This window comes from Leptonychotes weddellii, chromosome 4 (genome assembly GCF_054177405.1).
Source record: "Leptonychotes weddellii isolate Sample4059 chromosome 4, ASM5417740v2, whole genome shotgun sequence".
NCBI classification, from domain to species: Eukaryota; Metazoa; Chordata; class Mammalia; order Carnivora; family Phocidae; genus Leptonychotes; species Leptonychotes weddellii.
The window spans coordinates 135,859,669-135,881,256 of NC_138372.1; the positions used below are offsets into that span (position 1 = coordinate 135,859,669).

The 21,588-nt window shown below is 40.4% G+C and overlaps 1 protein-coding gene across 1 annotated transcript in view; it reads left to right on the forward strand.

Annotated features, from left to right (window-relative positions):
* Nucleotides 1-21,588, forward strand: part of LAPTM4B (lysosomal protein transmembrane 4 beta) — a 459,101-nt gene that overhangs the window by 416,370 nt on the left and 21,143 nt on the right. Inside the window, exons 2-4 of the mRNA XM_081816305.1 lie at nt 14,213-14,286; nt 14,635-14,757; nt 17,551-17,649. Coding sequence (XP_081672431.1) covers nt 14,215-14,286; nt 14,635-14,757; nt 17,551-17,649 — 294 coding nt within the window. The 5' untranslated portion in view covers nt 14,213-14,214. The remainder of the gene's footprint in view (nt 1-14,212; nt 14,287-14,634; nt 14,758-17,550; nt 17,650-21,588) is intronic.

A 21,588-nucleotide genomic window follows, 5' to 3' on the forward strand; every position in this document is an offset into this window, starting at 1 on the left:
AACCATGAGAGACGATGGACTCTGAAAAACAAACTGAGGGTTCTAGAGGGGAGGTGGGTGGGAGGATGGGTTAGCCTGGTGGTGGGTATTGAGGAGGGCACATTCTGCATGGAGCACTGGGTGTTATGCACAAACAATGAATCATGGAACACTACATCTAAAACTAATGATGTAATGTATGGGGATTAACATAACAATAAAAAATAAAAAAAATGAGGCATATGGGAGAATCCACTGGGATAAAGAAAGAAAATATGAGGATTTCTCTTAAAAAAAATCTAGCCCTTTAACATTTGTATTTTTATTATATTTTATATAATGGAAAAATATTATAATTTATACAAAAATATATATGTTTATGTTACACTCTCCCCCCCTCCAAATTGACTATACTAGGAAAGAATGAGGAACTGTCATAGATTGGCGGAAACTAAAGAAACACAACTAAATATAGTATGAGATCCTGGGTTGGATTCTGGAACAGAAAAAGGGCAATAAGGGGGAGACAAGTGAAATTCACACAAGTTCTGTAGTTTAATTAATAGTATTATGTAAGTGTTAATTTCCTGGTTTTGATGATAAATGATTACTATTAGGGGAAGCAGGATGAAGGGTATACTTGAACTCTCTACTGTTCTAACTTTCCTATACGTCTAAAATTATTTCAGAATAAAAAGTTAATGAAAAAAATAGTTCAGTCTATTGACTGAGAGGACCAAAGGATAATGATTGTGAAGCACGTATGTGTGGCATATTGTATTATACACTTGTAACTTACTTTGAGTAGAGGTAGACTTCGTGGCATTTTATTTGTGAAATTTTAATGGATTGGCAAAGAATTATGACAGGAAGTTTCAGTGCTGTGCATGGTGCCAAACAGGTCATTTGAATTAATTTCCTTTTTTTTTTTTTAAAGATTTATTTATTTATTTGAGAGAGAGAATGAGAGAGAGCACATGAGAGTGGGGAGGGTCAGAGGGAGAAGCAGACCCCCTGCTGAGCAGGGAGCCCGATGCGGGACTCGATCCTGGAACTCCAGGATCATGACCTGAGCCGAAGACAGTCGCTTAACCAACTGAGCCACCCAGGTGCCCCTCGAATTAATTTCTGATTAATTTTGCAGCAGATGTGTCTTTCCAGTCAAACTTAGTTTTATCTACCAAGTAGACACACTTGGCCTAAGGAAGGAAATGTACATAAAAACCATCAAGAATGGATGGTAACCATATATGGCCACCTAATTTAGGATAAAGACACCACTACATTGATGGGAGAAAGGATGATCTTTTCAATAAATGGTTCTGGATGAAATCAATGAGAGAAAAACACATGCTTCACAAAAGAAGATATCCATATGACCAATAAGCATATGAAAATATTCTCCACGTTATTAGTTGTAAAGAAAATGCAAATTACAAGCACAGTAGCGAATCACTGCACCGCTCCAAAATGGCCAACCTTAACCGAGCTGATAATACCACCTGCTGATAAGGCTGTGGAATGACTGGAACTCCCAGACTGCGCTGGGAGTATAAATCCTACAACCACTTTGGGAAAACTAAAGCTAAGTATACATCTGCCCTATGACCCTGCAGTTCCACTCCTAGATATGGACCTTGCAGAAATGAATGCTTGTGTCCGTCATAAGCCAGGTATAAAAATGGTCAAAGGAGCTTTATTCATAATAGCCAAAAATTGGAAACAGTCCAGATTTCCACCAGTGGTAGAATGGACAGAAATGGAGTGATCAGAGATGAAACAGTACAAGCAAAAGGGTGATGGTGATTCACTGTACTTTTTCTGTATGTTTGAAAGTTTTGATAAAAAAAAAAAAAATCTAACAATGGGGGGAGCCTGGGTGGCTCAGTTGGTTGAGCGTCTGACTCTTGATTTTGGCTCAGGTCATGATCTCGGGGTCATGAGATTGAGCCTCGAGTTGGCCTCCCCGCTGGGCGTGCAGCCTGCTTGGGATTCTCTCTCTCCCTCTGTCCCTACCCCCACCCCCGTGCGCTCTCTCTCTCTCAATTTTAGTATATGTGCTGCCGAAGCGAGCACCGCTCTCGCTCTCAAATTAATTAACGAATTAATAATTAAAATCTAAGAAATAGAAAAAAAAGAATGACTGGCTAGAGCTTTCCATATGGCTCTTGGCAGCACAGAGTAGAGCTCTCTGTGCTCTGTCATTTGGAAAGGGCCCCAGGTTGCCTGCCTGCTGTCTATTCACATGCCCCCATGCAAGCCTGGCAGTCAGTCTGCACAGCTTGTCCACTGTGCATGAATATCCCCGCAGTCTTGAGAAAATAGACATACATCTGCAGCAGCAGGGAAGTGGAGCCAAAGGAACCATCCTGGCCCTTTATTTTCATCCATCCACCCTCCCATCCTCCCATCTTTGTATTTATCTTTTAAATCACATGGCTCAAAAGGTTGCATATCTACACATTAACGACATCTTGCTTATTTTTTTTAAAAAGATCATTTAGTGAACATTGTCAAAGAGATTTTTTTTTTTTTTACAAAGATGTAGATGTAAGAAGACCACTAGGGATAATGAAGTGACATGACTAATCAAGGCCAGCAATGACTATCCCTAGACCTGAAGGAGGGGTGGGAGGCTGTGGTTACTGGAGCTGGGGATGAGAGACTCATACAGGGTTAACCTCTTCATTAGGACCAGTGACCTCTGGTCTAGGGCCACAGCCAACCCAAGGCAACCTCTCCTTCCCTCTGATCTCATGTCTGGACTCCTCATTGGCTGGACTCCAGAGGGCAAGGGAGGCTGTTGATAGCCCATTCAGGTCTGCCTCCTGGGCCAGAGAACTGGATGGTGAAAGGCAAATGGAAGGCATCTCATAAAATCATTCATCTGCTTACCCAGGTGTTCCACTTAACCAGACTATTTTGCTTGGTGCGCGTTTCCCCACTTTGCCTACAGGAATAAAGAACTTTGCTAAATGTGTTTTTAAAAATTAGGTACATTAAGCCAGGGTGCCTGGGTGACTCAGTCAGTTAAGTGTCTCGCTTCTGCTCAAGTCATGATCTTGGGGTCCTGGGATCGAGCCCTGCATTGGGCTCCCTGCTCAGTGGGGAGCCTGCTTCTCCCTCTGCCTCTGCTGGCAGCTCCCCCTGCTTGTGCTCTCTCTCTTTCTCTCTGCCAAATAAATAAATAAATAAAATCTTTAAAAAATATAAAATAAAATTAGATTCATTCAACCTGCAGATTTCTTTTTTAAAAAAAGATTTATTTATTTGAGAGAGAGCAGGGGAGGGGCAGAGGGAGAGAAAGAATCCTGAAGCAGACTCCCTGCTGAGCTCGTGGAGCTGGTGCCCTGCTGGTGCTGGGCTTGATCTCACAACCCTGAGATCATGACCTGAGCTGAAACCAAGAGGAGTCGGGCAACCAAGAGGAGTCAACCAAGAGGAGTCACTGAGCCACCCCAGGTGCTCCCCCTGCAGGTTCCTTTGATTCCTTTGAGGTTCCAAGTTGGTGAGGGAGTGAGCAGGAACTAAAGTAAAGTAGCTCAAGCATCCAGTGCTCTTCCTTGTGTGTTGTTCTTTTCCCACCTGCAGCTTCTCTGATGATGAAGTTTGTTGTTGTTGCTGTTTGCATTTTAATGTGTTTAAAATCAGGATGTGATCTACCGATTAGCATGGATTTAGTGTGAGGATCTTGTTTTTTCTCCAAATCTTTATTTTGAAAAAATTCAAACCTTTCAGAAAGGTTTCATGTACAATGAATATCCACCTTGCTTTTTTCATTAGTAATAATTTGGAGCTTTTCATTTTTTACCGAATTATCTCTATTAATAGTGAATAGGTATAAAACAGTATTTTTTTAACTTACTCATTTGAGAGAGAGAGAGAGCACGAGAAGGGGGGAGGGTCAGAGGCAGAGGGAGAAGCAGGCTCGATCCCAGGGGCTTGATCCCAGGACCCTGGGATCATGACCTGAGCCCAAGGCAGACACTTAACCGACTGAGCCACCCAGGTGCCCTGGTATAAAACAGTATTTACAGAATACCAAATAATGGTTGTGTACCCACCACTCATTTTAAGAAGTTGAATTTTACCTTACTTGCGAAAGAGTCCTATATGTCCCTTCCTGATTGCATATTCTTTCCTCTGATCTGAGAGAGAGCCATTTGCTGAACTGTTGACGTCAACATCCCTTTGCTGTTCTTTATAGACGTACACATACATTTGTATCACTAATTGATCTGCTTAATTTTCATGCTGAACTTTCTTATCGAGTAGATTCACATAGTATGCCTCCTTCTGAGACTTGCTTTTTCAGTTTTATTGTGTTGATGAGAAAGTTATTCAGACACTTGTTAAAGATGGTAAGGAAAACTTTACTCAAGCGGTGTTTTGCAGTAGGGGAAAGAGGTCAAGCTCAACTCCCTCTCCAACAAGTATTAGTGGAGTGGTGTAGCCACGGAGCAGGTGGGGGTCAGTGGATAGAAAATTAGAGGAAACATCAAGGCTGGAGAGGTTTTTGCTTGACAGCTCAACAGGATTCTTGCAGAAGGCAAACCAGACTGGCAAGTTATAGAGGCTGGGGGATGACGAATTTGATCAGATATCAGGATGATCAGATATCAAGGAGAGGGGTTTTCAGTGAGCTGACTCAGCAGGATTATTGCTGAAACTAGACTAGATGAGCCATGCGCAGGGCCCAAGGTGTTTGGTTGGAGGAGAGAGTTGTCGTTGTGTGTCTCCCATCTATCTGGGGAGACCTTTCTGCTTCCAGCACCCAGCTGCAAGGGAGTCTGGAAAATTCAGATTTTTAGCTTTCTAGCCTCTGCAGAATAGGCAGACACACTAGAAGGGTGGGAATAAATGCTCAGTACCAATTCCCCACTGCAAACATGCTGTAGTGTATGGTGAGCCTGTCCTGGTCCTTCTTTTTCAGAAATCTTCTAACTATTCTTGCTTATTTGCTTTTCTTCTATGCTTTAGCATCAACTTGTCCAGTTCTCAGGCAGTCCTGTTGCATATTTGTTAATTACAAATGTTAAACTTATTGATTAACCTAGGGAGAAGTGATACCTTATGTGTGGTATTTTGTCTAGTTCTGTCTAGTTATACCTTTTTTTAAAAATGGCATTATTGAGGAATAATTTATATATCACAAATTTACCCATTTTAAAATGTACAAGTCAATGAGTTTAGTGAATTTACAGAGATATGTAACATTTTTAAAATATCTGAATACAGGGGCACCTCGGTGGCTCAGTTGGTTAAGCGTCTGACTCTTGATTTTAGCTCAGGTCATGATCTGATGGTCGTGAGATTCAGCCCTGTGTTGGGCTCCACACTGGACGTGGAGCCTGCTTAAGATTTTCTCTCTCCCTCTCCCTTTGCCCCACCCCTTCCCCTGCTTGCATGCTCTCTAAAAACATAAGTAAATTAAAAAATAAAATAAAATGTCTGACATTGGGGAGGGTATGTGCTATGGTGAGCGCTGTGAATTGTGCAAGACTGTTGAATCACAGATCTGTACCTCTGAAACAAATAATATATTATATGTTAAAAAAAAAAGAAGAAGAAGAAGATAGATGAACCATGAGAGACGATGGACTCTGAAAAACAAACTGAGGGTTCTAGAGGGGAGAGGGGTGGGAGGATGGGTGAGCCTGGTGATGGGTATTAAAGAGGGCACGTTCTGCATGGAGCACTGGGTGTTATATGCAAAAATGAATCATGGAACACTACATCAAAAACTAATGATGTAATGTATGGTGATTAACATAATAATAAAAAAAATAAAAATGTCTGATTACAACTATAACTTTCCAGTTAATACAGCTCTTCTTCAGTGTCCATCAGTAATGTTTCCAAAATTTTTCCTATATAGATCGTACATGTTTTTTTATTAGTTTTTTAAAAATTTTAATTCTAATACTTAACATACAGTGTTATATTAGTTTCAGGGGTACAATATACTGTTTTAACACCTCCATACAACAGCCAGTGCTCATTACAAGTGTCCTCCTTAACCCCCATCACTTATTTAACCCATCCCCTCACCCTCTTCCCCTCTGTGAACCATTAGTTTGTTCTCTATAGTTAAGAGTCTGTTTCTTGGTTTGTCTCTCTCTCTCTGTTTTCCTTTGCTCATTTGTTTTGTTTCTTAACTTCCACATATGAGTGAAATCATATGGTACTTGCCTTTCTGTAACTGACTTATTTCGTTTAGCATTATACTTTCTGGCTCCATCCATGTTATTGCAAACGGCAAGATACTATTCTTTTTCATTGAATAATATTCCATTGTATATATATACCACATCTTTTTTAGCCGTTCATCAGTTGATGGACACTTGGGCTGCTTCTATAATTTGGCTATTGTAGGTAATGCTGCAGTAAGTGTAGGGCTGGGTATATCCCTTTGAATTCATTTTTGTACTTTTGGGGTAAATACCCAGTAGTGCCATTACCAGACCAGGGTAGCTCTGTTTTTAACTTTTTGAGGAATCTCCATGATGTTTTCCAGAGTGACTGCACCAGTTTGCATTCCCACCAACAGTGCACGAGGGTTCCTTTTTCACCACATCCTCACCAACACTTGTTGGTCCTTATGTTGTTGATTTTAGCTATTCTGACAGGTGTGAGGTGATACCTCATTGTGGTTTTGATTTGCCTTTCCCTGATGATGAGTGATGTTGAGCATCTTTTTATGTGTCTGTTGGCCATCTGGATGTCTTCTTTGGAGAAGTGTCTGTTTATGCCTGCTGCCCATTTTTTAATTGGATTATTTGTTTTTTGGATGTTTAGTTTGATAAGTTCCTTATATAATTTAGATACTAATTCTTTATCAGATACATGATTTGCAAATATCTTCTCCCATTCCATACGTTGCCTTTTAGTTTTGTTGTTGTTTCCTTCCCTGTTCAGAAGCTTTTTTATTTTGATGTAGTCCCAGTAGTTTATTTTTCCTTTTGTTTCCCTTGCCTCAGGAGATGCATCTAGAAAAATGTTGCTATAGCCAATGACAGAGAAATTACTGTCTGTGCTCTCTTCAAGGATTTTTATGGTTTTAGGTCTCACATTTAGCTCCTGATCCATTTTGAGTTTATTTTTGTGTATGATGTGAGAAAGTGGTCCAGTTTCATTCTTTTGCATGTAGCTGTCCAGTTTTCCCAACACCATTTGTTGAAGAGACTGTCTTCTTCCCACTGGATATTCTTTTCTGCTTTGTTGAAGATTAATTGACCATATAATTGTGGGTTTATTTCTAGGTTTTCTATTCTGTTCTGTTGATCTATGTGTCTGTGGTTGTCTATGTGTCTGTGGTTGTCTTTTGATTACTGCAGCTATGTAGTATAATTTGAAGTCTGGAATTGTGATGCCTCCAGCTTTGTTTTTCTTTTTCAAGATTGCTTTGCCCATTTGGGGTCTTTTATGGTTCCATACAAATTTTAGGATTGGTTTTTCTAGGTCTGTGAAAAATTTTGTAGTTTAATAGGGATTGCATTGAATCTATAGATCATTCATGTTTTTCATTAAATTTCTTAAAAAAATAAAAAAATAAAGTTATTTTTATTTTTATTTTTTTAGGATTTTATTTATTTGACAGAGAGAAGAACAAGCAGGAGAGGGAGAAGCAGGCTTCCCACCGAGCAGGGAGCCTGATGTGGGGCTCGGTCCCAGGACCATGGGATCAATACCTGAGCCGAAGGCAGATGCTTAACGACTGAGCCACCCAGGCACCCCAAAAATAAATTTCTTTTATTTCCTGCTCCTGTGGTCTAGACACATACATATCTTTGTTCTCTAGTGAACATAATCGCACCAAAAAAAAATGTAAATGCTGTTTGTTGGTTTTTCTTTTTCTTTTTCTTTTTTAAGATTTTATTTTTAAGTAAACTCTGCATCCAGTGTGGGGCTCTATCTCACAACCCTGAGATCAAGAGTTGCATGCTCCACTGACTGACCCAGCCAGGCTCCCCAGTTGTTCTATTTTTATAGAGAGACTTATTTATGTCAGTATATATCTCAGTGTAAACATATAGCTAGCAAGAGCTAATATCCTTATCTTAGAGAATAGAGGGTTAAGAGAGATTCTCTGAACTTGACAGTTTAAGTAAATTATTGAATTAACTAATCCTTCCTAACCTTTTATAGCTTATTTTAAATCTTAGGGCTGACAACACGGGTAAACCTTGCAAACATTATGCCCAGTAAGAGAAACCAGACACAAAGGCCACATATTATATGATTCCATTTATATGAAATGTACGGAATGGGCAGATCTACAGAGATAGAAGCTAGATGAGTAGCTGCCAGGGGCTGGAGGAAGGGGGAATGGGGAGTGACTGCTAAGGGTATGGGGGATCTTTTTGGGAGAGTGAAAATATTCTGGAATTAGTGGTGATGGGCTATGCAACTTTGTGATTATACCCAAAACTCAGTGACTTGTACACGGTTTTAAAGAGTAAATTTTATGGTATGTGAATTATATCTCAATTAAAAAAAACAAGGAAGAAAACAACCCAGCCCGAATAACCACGTCTTCCAGTATATTCTGTATTCCCCTTTTCTGAAAATAATACTGCCCCCTCTGACCTCCCTTAGCTCTTCATCAGTTGTCTCATCTTGAAGTCTCCCTCTCTTCCCCCTAGACACTCAGCATCAGAACAGAGGTTATGTCCTGATTATGTCCTCATGGTGTTTATTCCTTATTACATACCTATTTAGTATTCAGGAAATAAATTTTGAGTTTAAGAATAAAGTTGTAAATTAGCCAGGTTATCAAAAACTCTTCTATCTGAATCTACTTCAATAAACAATTGCCACACACATACAAAAAGTATATTAGAAACTTCCTTCTGTTTTAATGGAATAAAACTAGTGCCTTATTGCTTATTCCTCCCCAAGCTTTCAACCTCAGATGGGACTCCATAGGAGGGACTGGAACCTGTGTTTTCTGTTTGCCCCTGTGGGCATTTAGAGCTTTGTATTTTGCTTTCAGTAGCTCATAGTGTTGCTGCAAATCCATCCGAAAATGGTTCTCCTCTAGACTTAATGGTGAGAATATACCCCAAATAGTATTTGTTTTCATAAACTGCAGTGCCAGGAATGTGACCAAAAATGAGAGAAACTTGAGACATAACATGACTTCTGATTAAGGAAGTGAGATGGGAACATGAATCAAGTAGTTATCTAGCTAGCTCCAAGTTTTATGGAAAGGAACCAAATCCAAGAACTATAAGTAAAAGTGGAATTAGAAATAAGAGTATTTAAACAAAGGCGTTTCATGACATCAAGGCCAAGAGACAACAATGCAAGAAATGATTTGAATCATTATAAGAGAAAACACACATATACACACACGCCAACATACACATTTTGTATCAAAGATCAGCATAATAATCTTGAAAGAGAAATAAATTGGGAAAACGATTTGCAGCATTTATGACAGACAAAAAGGTAATATTCTTAATATATTCAGGAACTACTGCAAATTGTGTTAGGCAGAACACTTTCAGTTACAAGAGATAGAAACCAACTCAAATAGGAAAAAGGGGAGGGGGAAATGAGCAGGAGAAAGAAATGAGGGATTTGGGTGATTAATCAAGAAGAAATACTCAGTCTCACTAGTAATTGACAATTAGAAGAAGAAGAAAGAGAGGCATTTCAGAGAACTCCTTTATAGCCTATTCTGTTTCACTGATTAATTGACTAAGTATCAGAAAACATTGTCTAATTAGCCTTTTGTGGCCTGTGGTATAGCTTTTCTTAGGATCCTTTTCAAATTAGAACTGCATTATTAAAGCAGGAATTTAATTTAGGGAACAGTGTGAGGACAGTGAGCTCGGACTAGATTGCTATGGGGAGCTACTGTGCCAAGAATAAGTAAAGGATGTGATGTCCCTGTCACTGAACAGTACTATTACTGATTGTAGAAATCCGTACATTGTTGTTAGAATCATTTCCTCATTTACCCATGACAAATTGAATGAATTTTAGGGGGCTCCTGGGTGGCTCAGTCGGTTAAACGTCCAGCTCTTGATCTCAGCTCAGGTCTTGATTTCAGGGTCGTGAGTTCAAGCCCTGTGTTGGGCTCCATGCTGGTGTGGAACCTACCTAAAAAATAAATAAAATAAAAATAAATAACAGGAATAAATTTTAATCCCTCAGAGTAACTCACGCTCACCGTGGTGTACTACACATTATTTCAGAAGAATCAACACGTGCTCTTGTTTGCTAGGAGAGAAGGCTTATGAAGCCTGCTTTATCTTATCTGCTCTGTGTTTTTATTCAGTTTACACTTTGATTCTACCTAAGCTATTTCACATGCTTGTCATATATTCAGTCTGGTCAGTGTGGTTGGTATAATCATTTGTATGAACAGAATTTTGAAAATTTCCTCATCTCAAATTAACATTTTTTTAATGGTAAGTAGTATGTCATTATGAATGGTAATAGGATATTTTATGACTTTTATTTGTGCCTTTTAAATTTCTCTTCTTTGATGGGGCACCTGGGTGGCTCAGTCGGCTAAGCATCTGACTTCGGCTCAGGTCATGATCTCAGGGTCCTGGGATCAAGTCCCGCATCAGGCTCCCCGCTGAAAAGTCCCGCTTCTCCCTCTCCTTCTGCAGCTCCCCTTGCTTGTGCTCTCTCTGTCAAATAAATAAATAAATAAAAATCTTTTAAAAAATAAATTTCTCTTCTTTGAGAAAGATGTACATTTAAACATTGTTTATGATTATGTGAGATTTGGTTCTGGAGTTTCTTTTTACTCCAGAATGGGATATACAGGTTATACTAATTTTCATAGGTTATGTTAAAATTTTTGAATACAGCTTTGAGTTTGTCTGTCTACCTATCTGTCTCTTTTAAGATCTGTGAAGTAAAAGATACCCTGTAAATGGGCTGGCTTCCATTAAATTAATTTTTTCCTCATTATAAAATATGCTTGTACAGAATTTGGAAACCATCTCAGTAGACAAGAAAATAAACTTTTGCCTGAGTGCAGGTTTTAGAGATTACTGTAAGTTTGAATAGGTTTTGCTCATAGCAAGTACATACTGATGTCCAGCTCCTTTTAGGGTGGCTGTGTGGTTTTCCCCGCGCTTTGACCTGCATTACTGCCTGTGATCTACCTCCTTCCCAGCTGGGTAGCATACTGGCTGAGAGTATTGACTCGGGGGTTAGACTGCTTGGGAAGAATATCCCATCCACCACTTACTAGCTGGGCAGCTTTGGGCAAGTTATTTGCCTTCTCTGAATCATCTTTTTCGTATCTAAAATGGGGATGATAATAGTACTTATCTCTTAGGGTTGTTATAAGGATTAAACGAAATAACACAGTGCCCAGTTCACTGAGGGAAGAAAGCACATGTATAAATGGGGAAAATAAAAGCAGACGATGGACATCCCACTGTGGTCATAGCTTTCTGTAGGAACGAAGAACCTGATAACCCTCATTGCTTCATATGCAAATGAAGGCACTAGAATGCATCCATGTGTATTTACACATGTGCCTCCCTACAGAGAGGCTTTAGGTCAGTCTCTTGGCCTTTGTTTTGCATGGAAAATGCATTCAAGTTTATCCCCCCCACACTGATCCTGCAAGAATGCTATAAGGCATACATGAACTTTCCTTGTAGGTATCTTTTCCCTCACAAGGAGTAAAAGGTAAGTTAATGTAGCATTAAAATTATCCCTCTGAAAGGGATTAAAACAACAAAATATGCATATATCCTGAAAAAAATCATGATCTTTTTTTAAAAAGATTTTATTTACTTAGAGAGCAAGCCAGAGAGAGAACATGAGAGAGGGAAAGGGGCAGAGGGAGAGGGAGAAGCAGACTCCTTGATCCCAGGACCCTGAGATCATGACCTGAGCCAAAGGCAGATGCTTCTGAGCCACCCAAATGCCCCAGAAATCATGATCTTTTAAGTATTGACTAGTACTAATCACCCTCCAAGTGATCTTTTTTTCTTTTTTGAGAATCAAATTTTCACTCCTTTAATAATAGTCACCAGCATCATTATGAATTCATTGCACTAAATCTGTAGATTAATCTCAGGAGCCTTTGTGTTGTTTTTTTCTTAAGATGGCAAATGGTCTTTGTTGACATATCTGCGTTTTATGTAGCCTTCCTGCTTAAAATGTCCTCTCGTCTCTAAAGCTGAGGATACAGAGAGGATGGTTCTAGAAGTGGAATGTTTTCCTTTGGAGAAATACCTGTAGGAAGTGACAGGCCAGGTTGGGTCATCGGTCAGTAGTCAAAGCTGAAGCAGAAGCTGCGGAGTCTTAGCAGGAAGAGCCAGAGATCTGAAATCCCCAGAGCGAGGATTAGTCACAGTTCAGCCTTTTGATGCAAGTACTGTCTCAGCAAGTCACATAACCTCCGAGCTGAGTTTTGCAGTCTGCTCAGTGGGAACACGGTCTGTCTCAGAGTTAGGAGTGCTAAATGAGGTGTCTGTGAAGTGCCTCGGATGCTGTCAGCATCGTACAGATCCTTTACTGTGTGGGTTTTTGTGCTCTCTTAGCTATGAGCACCCCACACTGGCACCCCAGGCATATGTACTAATCTGAATCTCTAAAGATAGAGTAACATGACCTCTTGAATAAATGTTCATTTCGTCCCTACTGTGATAGAGGCATTGTTCTAGACCAGAACTTTTCAATAGAAATAGAGTGCAAGCACATGTGTAATTTAAAATTTCCTAGAAGCCACATTTAAAAAAGGTAGACACAAGATTTACCTTAGTTAGCTCAGTATATCCAAAATATTTTAGCATGTAATCAGCATAAAAATTATTAATGAGATATTTTACATTTTTGTGTGTGTGTACCAGGTCCTTGAATCTGGAGTATGTTTTAATCTTACAGCACATCTCAATTCAGATTGAGCCCACTGCAAGTGCTCAGTGCCTCCCTGTGGTTAGTGGCTACAGTGGGGGGCATCTGTCCCCTTCTTTACGTTGGGTTGTAGGAGTAAACAAGATATGGAGAGTTCTTTCCCTCAGAAAGCTTCCTCTGGCACGGGGAGACAGATGATATGCAGCAGATGTAAGTAAGATAGTAGTGATATGTGCTGTAAAGAAAATGGGACACTGACGTGGGAGGAACTGGAAGTCCTGCCTTACCTAGAATACTCAGGGAAGAGCTGTTGGAGCTGCTGATGTCTGAGCTGAGGCCTGAATGATTAAAAAGGCAGAGCTAGGGGCGCCTGGGTGGCTCAGTCGGTTGAGCTTGAGCGTTTGCCTTGGCTCCAGTCATGATCTCAGGGTCCTGGGATCGAGCCCCGGGTCAGGCTCCCTCTCTGCCCCCTCCCCCCCAACCCACTTGTGTGTGTACTCTCTCTCCCCCTCAAATAAATAGAATCTTTAAAAAAATTAAAAAGGCAGAGCTACTCATATGAAAATGTGAGTGATGTTGCCTCTAGTCAGTGGGAACTGCAAATGCAAGGCCCCATGATGGGATGTTCTCATTGTACTTAGGGAACCGAGTGGTGTGGCTGGGTTGTAGGAAGTGAGAGAGTTGTGAGATGAGATTGGAGAGGTAGACATGCTCTAGAAGAAACACAGACGTAAAGGCTATGATAAGAAATTGATATTTTATTTTAAATGAGATGGGAACCAGTGGAGGGTTTTATTTTTACTTTTTTTTTAAGATTTTATTTATTTGCTTGACAGAAAGACTGAGAGAATGAGTGGGAGGAGGGGAGAGGGAGAAGCAGACTACCTGCAGAGCTGGGAGCCAGACATGGGACTTGATCCCAGGACCCTGGGATCATGACCTGAGCCGAAGGCAGACACTTAACTGAGCCATCCTGGTACCCCAGTGGGGGGTTTTAATAGGGGCACAAGGAACACATGAGTTTATAAAATACAAGTGAGACACTCATGTTTCAAAACTACCTAATTTATTATATATCTAATTCAGTGGACCAGAAGACCAAACTTTTTTTAATATCTGTAGCCAATATCTCTTTCCCATTTTTAAAATAAACTTATGTGCAAGTCAGTGTGTTATCTATAGACACTTCTATGATTTAGGGAGAACTTCTTTTGGACATTTTATATCCATTGGCTGTTATTTTCTCAAATTCCAGAAGAGCTCTGGGTGTTTTACTTAATATAAAGTTCTCACTTATAATTGGTTTATAAACAAAATGCCTTTGAGGAGAGACAAAAATTGTGAAAACAGTGGATCTACTACTGATTTTCTTTCTTTCCTAACCCTTTGTCAGACATGTGCATTGCGATTGCAATTTCTCTTCTCATGATCCTGATATGTGCCATGGCCACTTACGGAGCATATAAGGTAAGCGGCTTTGAAATAGGGGGCTGGGCCTTCTCCTTGGTCCCTTACACTTGTAACCTGGGCAGCTGCTTGTGAGAAGGAAGAAGTGATGATTCTCAGTTCCTATAAGAGCCTTTGGAAGTTTAAATCTCATATTAATGTTCTGTGGAAAGGCAGTGCTGTGGTCTCAGGAATGCTCACGGAGGCTTGTTGGTTGACCACCTCTGTGTGGTTTACCAGTTGTCATGACCTGGCTTATTGAATGTCTTGTCCTCCACTTCCCTTCAGATGAAGAAAGCATTTGTCTGAGTTGGGAAAAAAGTAAGATGATACTGAACACATTAACATCATGTTTTCTCTCATATTTAGCAACGCGCTGCCTGGATCATCCCGTTCTTCTGTTACCAGATCTTTGATTTCGCCCTCAACACCTTGGTTGCCGTCACTGTGCTTGTTTATCCAAACTCCATTCAGGAATACATACGACAGCTGGTATGTGGCCTTCCCCATCACTGTTCCCTTCAGGATCTAGTCTCGACATACACACGCACACACACACGAATTTGTGGCTTTTTCCACTTGGATCAGAGTTACTGATTAGAGATTTTTGAGTGTCATCATTAAGATTTTTGGTTTCTTAGAATGCTTTTTGGGACAACATAACCTCCTGAGGTTGATAAATGGGGAGTTGCGATGACTGTATTAGATTCACCTATGTAAATTATAAGCTAGTTACTAATTCTTATTTTTGTAAAATGTAGTTTGCTCAGTTATCAGCAAAGGATCATTTTTTTGCCTCTGCTCTCATACGGGAGAAACGGAAATGTACTATACACTGGTTCCCGAACTTATTTGACCATAGAACCCCTTTCTTCGTCAAGCATCTTTTTGGGACTCGTTTTCTGTTAAATGTTCTTTGTGACCATCTGAGCGAATGTGGATAACTGGATATTCAGAAGCTGGTGGAGGGTTAATACATTTTTCACCTTTGTTTTTAAAATTGTGAGTGTGCCTTAACATTTAATTTCTTCAAAATCTTAGCATGTTTTAAAGGGAGAGAATGTTCACTCTTTGGAGGTTTGCATTGTTTGAGCTTGGGGAAGGAGCAGGGTTTTTCTGGGACGGGAGATTCAAGGCTGGAGATTTGATGTGACAGCGGAGGCCAAGAAGTTCAGTGGAAAAGAGGGAGATGGAGGGATGGGGGGAGGGAGGGAAGGAAATGTGGCAGCAGGAGTTTGTGATCTTATGGCTGGCATGCCCAAATCACATATCCAGTACTCAGCAGACCTAGAAAAGCAGACCGAGAAGCCTCTAGTGTTTTTTGCTCCTTAAAAGCGTTCAGTTGTCCCCATTATGGTTGTCATTCTTAAGCTGTTAGTAACAGCTTCTCTTTGCTTTAGAAAACAGGAGCATGTTTTGGTAGCCTGTAGTGTCAAGAAAAAATGTGTATTTCCCATGTGCTAATCGTATATATTCTCTCCCATGGTAGAGCTTGAGTGTTTCTGCATGAGAGGGTTTCGATGTGATGAGCAGTTTGTAGAATTACCTCTGTCTTTAAGGGCTTGTCTTTTTATTCTGTAATGATGACCCAGTGCCGGGCTCCTCCAATCAACCTTGGCAGTGTGGAGGAAACATGACCTCCCCATAGTCCGTCACGTGAGGGGCCAGGAAAGGGTGGTGCTGAGTAAGGAGACGCTAAGACGAGCCCTGTGGCAGCCCTGTGACCCCCTGAAGATTGTGTTGTTTGCTCCATCGCGTGTATTGCAGACTTAGAAGAAGCAGAAAGCATGTAACATGCAGGCCAGCCTTTAGAACACTCAGAATACTACCTCGACTTTCTGCCGTACCCCACACTGCTCAGTCACTTCGTTCTCATTTGCTGTAGAGCCACCAGTGGTAAAATGATAATGTTGGTGATGCCGACAGTAAGCATAGTATCAGCAAAAAAAAAAATCACCATCTACTTTTATTTGTAATTACAAACCAAATCATCCAAGTGAATGTCTTCAGTATGTGCTACTCAGAGATCAGTCTGAGCTGAAGGGGTGAGGTCCACGGATGATCACGGTGCCTAAGGACAACGGTAAAGCTCCGTAGACGGTGAGGCCCTGCTGACAAGCTGCTGTCCAGGAGTCTGGAGGGACGGCACCCACTTCACTCGAATGCCTGTTCTGTTCATGTGGGATCTTGTGTTTTACAGCCCTTGATGTAGAAGCCGTGTTCACTTTTCTGGGGGAAGGAGTGTGAAGACCTTTGTGGAAGGAGTCACGTACTTCCACTTTAATCCTTTTTTTTATAAACAGTATGATTTCGTGTCGGTCTTACAAATTGACACCAAGTTGTTTTATTCTTACCTATAAGATTAGCATATACAAACCCTTCTAGCCTCTAAGGGGAGGAACCAGTCTCGTGAGCTGATCACAAAGAATGACTCAGATTTTATTTCTTGGGTTTTTTGCCCCAAGTGGAAAGGAGACTGAAAACCACTGGGTGATGTTCACCATGGGGAAGAGTTTCTTTATATTCTCCTTTAACATTTGGAACCTCTTTGTTGTGTCTCAGAATACTGCTAATGTGGAATCCAAACCCATGTATTGGATGATAAGGAAGAGATAAAGGGGACGTGGCCTCCAGGGCTTCCATCCATGCATCCTGCCCCAGGCCAGGGAGGTGGAGGGCTTCCAAAATGCTGTGCGGGCAGTCCCAATCTTAGGAACCGGTTGTGATCCTCCTTAAAAAGGTTTCCTTTGATCTGGTAGTTAATCAATATGGCCAGATGGTAGGACTTGATCTTTTTTTTTTTTTTTTATGCTATAAATACCTACTAGTGTAAAAGATTCTGTTCCTTGAGGAGAAGTAACATCAGCAAAAATGCTCTGTATAAATAAGACAGTATTTTAATAGGTTTTTCCTTCTTGCCCTGTGCAAGCCCTTTAGAGTGGTCCACCATTTGCAGAGAATCTCAATATCACAGGTGGATAGAGAACTACTGACTTCTAACTTTTTGTACAATAAGGAGGGCAAAGTTACATTTTCAGGCCTCACGAATCTTCCTCTGATTTTTCTTTTCACGAGTCATTGCCTGAATTATGAGCACGCCGGCCTTTCTCCACACACCATTTGTCATTTTTTCATTAGAGGTGGGCTAGAAAGTTTGTAGCGGTCTTAAATAATAACTATCTGCTTTAACTAATTGCTTTTTAATAAGCACATCTGGTTAATGCCTAAGGAATCTAGTCTGGAATGATCAATGAAATTTGCTAACGAGGCATTTTTTATTTGCAGCCTCCTAATTTTCCCTACAGAGATGATATCATGTCCGTGAACCCTACCTGTTTGGTCCTTATTATTCTTCTGTTTATCAGCATTATCTTGACCTTTAAGGTAAGCATGCAGATTTTACTTACGGCCTAAATATCGTTAAATGTATTCACGAATGCTAAGGAAGTAAGCAAACTTGTGTCAGTTCTTTACCTTGCTTTAGATTTCTGAACTGCTTTTTGATTTCCTCACACTTCTGTTTCTTCTCTTATCCGTAGGAGAGGGAAACAGTACCACACTTTCACAGGCCAACCAAGGGTTATTCCAAAATCCATTTGGAGGGGAATACACTAATGTTATACACTGGGTAGTAAGTTATATACTGCATACAGTGTCTGTGTGCACAGTCTTCTGTAATTTGTTTTTCAAATGTTAATATATTCTGAACCGTGTTCTCTAACAATCTAGTATATGAATTTACTAATATTTAATAAATAACTTATTGCTGGACATTAAGACAGCTTCTCCTTTTTCGCTTAATAGTGCTACAACGTTTTTTTACTACATCTTTCATGTACTTATGTATTTATTTCTTCAAGACGCATTTCCTAAAATTAGAGGGCATGCGTAGTTGGAGGGCTTTGGATAGGATGTCAGATTGGTCTCCCCCCAGATTAGGTGACTGACACTCCGTGAGCACCGTTTGCCACCCCCTCAACAATTGAGTGCTGCCTCTTCTTTTTCATCTTTGCAAACCTGATGATAAAAACATTACTATACTTCGTGCTTGTGTGCTACTAGGAAGTAGAAAAGTTCTAAATCATTACTAGACTTTGAATTCTTAACATCTTTCATTGTCTTTATTTTGGCATAAAATTACCCAATTTTTGAACAATTAAGCCTCGATAAGCTTGAAGAAGCTGCATTTAGAGAGAATAGTCTTTTCAAGCAAGTAATATGATGAAGAGGAGTAAAGGGAAAATGATCCGGGTGCCTGGGTGACTCAGTCGTTAAGCATCTGCCTTCGGCTCAGGTCATGATGCCGGGGTCCTGGGATCGAGCCCCGCATCGGGCTCCCTGCTCAGTGGGAAGCCTGCTTCTCCCTCTCCCACTCCCCCTGCTTGTGTTCCTGCTCTCACGATCTCTCTGTCAAATAAATAAATAAAATCTTTAAAAGAAAAAAATAATCCATTGGGAGTCGTTTGAACTGAATATGTTGATATTGCATGTCTTGTTTAGTGCTCGAGATTTGAGCAGATTTTTTACACGAATGTCGAGGCTCCCTGCCTCTACAGTTCCACTCTTCCCACCCCAACCTTCTGGCTGCTCCATCAGCCCTGAATATTGTCCCTTGCCTAACCTGGCAAAAGGTTGCAAACTCTCAAACCCCTACTCCTGGAAATCTGTCTTTCAAAGGCAGGCTCTTCTTTAATTTCTGCCTGTTTTGGTCCCTCCCCCATGCTTTCAAGTCGTGTGTGTATCTTATTCCAGATTTTATCATTTTTACCTATAGGAAGGTTAGTCTGACCAAGCTACTTTCTGCCATTACCAGGAGCTCAGAAGCTAGAACCTCCTAGTGCTCTTGAAGGCATTTTAACTTTGTAGGCATTTTCTTTTGTATTAGAAATGCTTTACCTTGAGATGTTGAGTCAGATTTAGCTTCTCTCACTGCTCTTTCGGTCTATGTGGCAAGAGCTTTGGTTTCTTCATTTAATAACCAGCAATAATGGTTAAGAAAACATTCTGTGGGTGACTGTGAGGTTTAAGTGTACTAATGGATGGGAAGATGTATCATCCATTCATTTTTTTCAGTAAATATTCATTAAGGGTCTCCCATGTGCCAGGCCCTATTTAGGTTACTTAGGTTTAGTTGTGAATAAGAACAGTCTCTGCCCTTTGGTGCTTTTATAAATTGCAAAACAATTATCATAATGATCTAATGAAAGACACGATACAGATCTATCTCCAGCCTGTGGGAAATGTGTCCTTGTCTTGGTATGTCATTACTTACATATCTATTTACTAACTAGACTGCATTTCCTTGAGAATGTAGACTGTGCCTTCAGTTTTATCATCCTCCTAGCATTAAGCTGATGCCTTGCACGTGGAGACTCGGTGATTATTCATTTAAATAAATATGAGTCTACATGTTGTGATTTCATATATCAGTTTACCTGATTAGTGGCTCTCACGACCTAAATTCACTGTTTAATAAAGTTTATCATCACATGGGTTCCCAAGGAGCCCAAACCAGGACATGTGTCCATTTCAGTCTGTCCCAAGACCACAAAGGGAGCAATGCTTACCCCTCGCTCTGCAAATTGATGATGGACACGATTTGCCACTGCACATTTATTTGGGAAACATACTAAATATTTAATTCTCTTGAAATTGAATGACAGAAATGTTAAGAGAGAAATAAGGTCATTGAAGTAAGTTATTGGGCTTTTAGAGACAATAGGCCAGAGGTTTTTTTCCCCCTTTGCAGTGTTCAGTAAACGAATGCTGGGGTGCTGCCGGGGGCCCTCGAGAATGCTGCCTGGGCTTGTGAAGCCCCCGCCCCCAGGTGCTTCCCCTCTGCTGTTTAACCTTCATGTTGTAGACGTGTCCTTGCAGAGGTCTCACCCGGCCTCAAAGAGTAGCTACTGCTCACTGCTAAAATAATGCATGAGTATAGTCTTCTTACAGAACACATAATGAATATGTCCAAACATTCTTTTTCATTTGTATTAGAATTCTCAAAAAGTCTAAGGCTTTTGTTTTCTCACTAAAGAAACGATGGCATTATTGAGTAAACTGAAGATTTGAATAAAATGAGAATATTGTGTGCATTGTTTAAGAAATACGCCCTTCCTATCTCTCTCTCTCTCATTGTGGATACCTGGTTTCAGATTATTGCCGTCCAGAAATATTTCATAAAGTAGCATTATACATTTTCATCTTCACATCATCACAGAACATTTAAGTGTAAGAAATAATCACCGTCAAGTGCGAATGCAGCTTAAGACAGCATTCTGAGTATATGACGGAATATTTTACCTCAGTCTTCCAAGAAATGTTGACAAGCTCTCCTTTTGTCCTTAGATGTCTTCTTTGTTATAAAACAACTTTGTTGCGATGTAATTCACATATCATAAAATTCACCCGCTTAAAGGGTACAATTCAGTGGTTTTTAGTATATTAACAGAGTTGTGTGAACCCAGCTCTGTGGTTAAACAGTGTAACTTTAGGACATTTTTATCACTTGCCATTCATCCTCACCTTCATAACCCCCAGATCCCTGACCCCTGGCAACTACTAATCTACTTTCTGTCTCTATAGATTGGCCTGCTCGGGACATTTCATATAAATAGAATTATACAGTACGTGGCCCCCTGTGACTGACTTCCTTTGACTTAGCATATTTTCAGGGTTCATCCATGTGGTAGCATGTATCAGGATTTCTTTCCTTTTTATGCCTGAATGATATTCCACTGCATGACTATAACACATTTTGTCTACCTAATCATCAGTTGGTGAGCATTTGGGTTGCTTCCACTCTCTGGCTATTAGGAATGACTCTGCTGTGAACATTCGTGTACAAGAGTTTGTGTGGACACATGTTTTCATTTCTCTTGGGCATATACCGAGGAGTGGAACTGCTGGGTCATATGGTCACTCTTAACCTTTTGAGGAACCACCAGACTGTTGTTCAAAGCGGCTGCGTCATTTCACATTCCCACCTGCAGCGTACGAGGGTTCCAATTTCTCCACATCTTTTCATTTTTTGATCAAAACATTGTAAAGCTGGAAAGGGATTTTGTAGTCCTCTACTTCTAATCCAGTCCCAGGTGATCGGAGTGGAAGTGCAAGCTTCTCACAGTCTGCACGTCTCCCCCGAACTCCTGCTTTATCCCTGCCATGGCTTTATTCTGGACATTAATTGTGATGACCTTTCTGGATATTTCATTATGAAGATGGAGATGTTTTAGTGAATTTTATTGACCGCGAAGCAAATTTATATGCTGTGAATGTTTTTGAAAAAATTAACTTGAATATGATTTGTTTAATCATATGTAATCA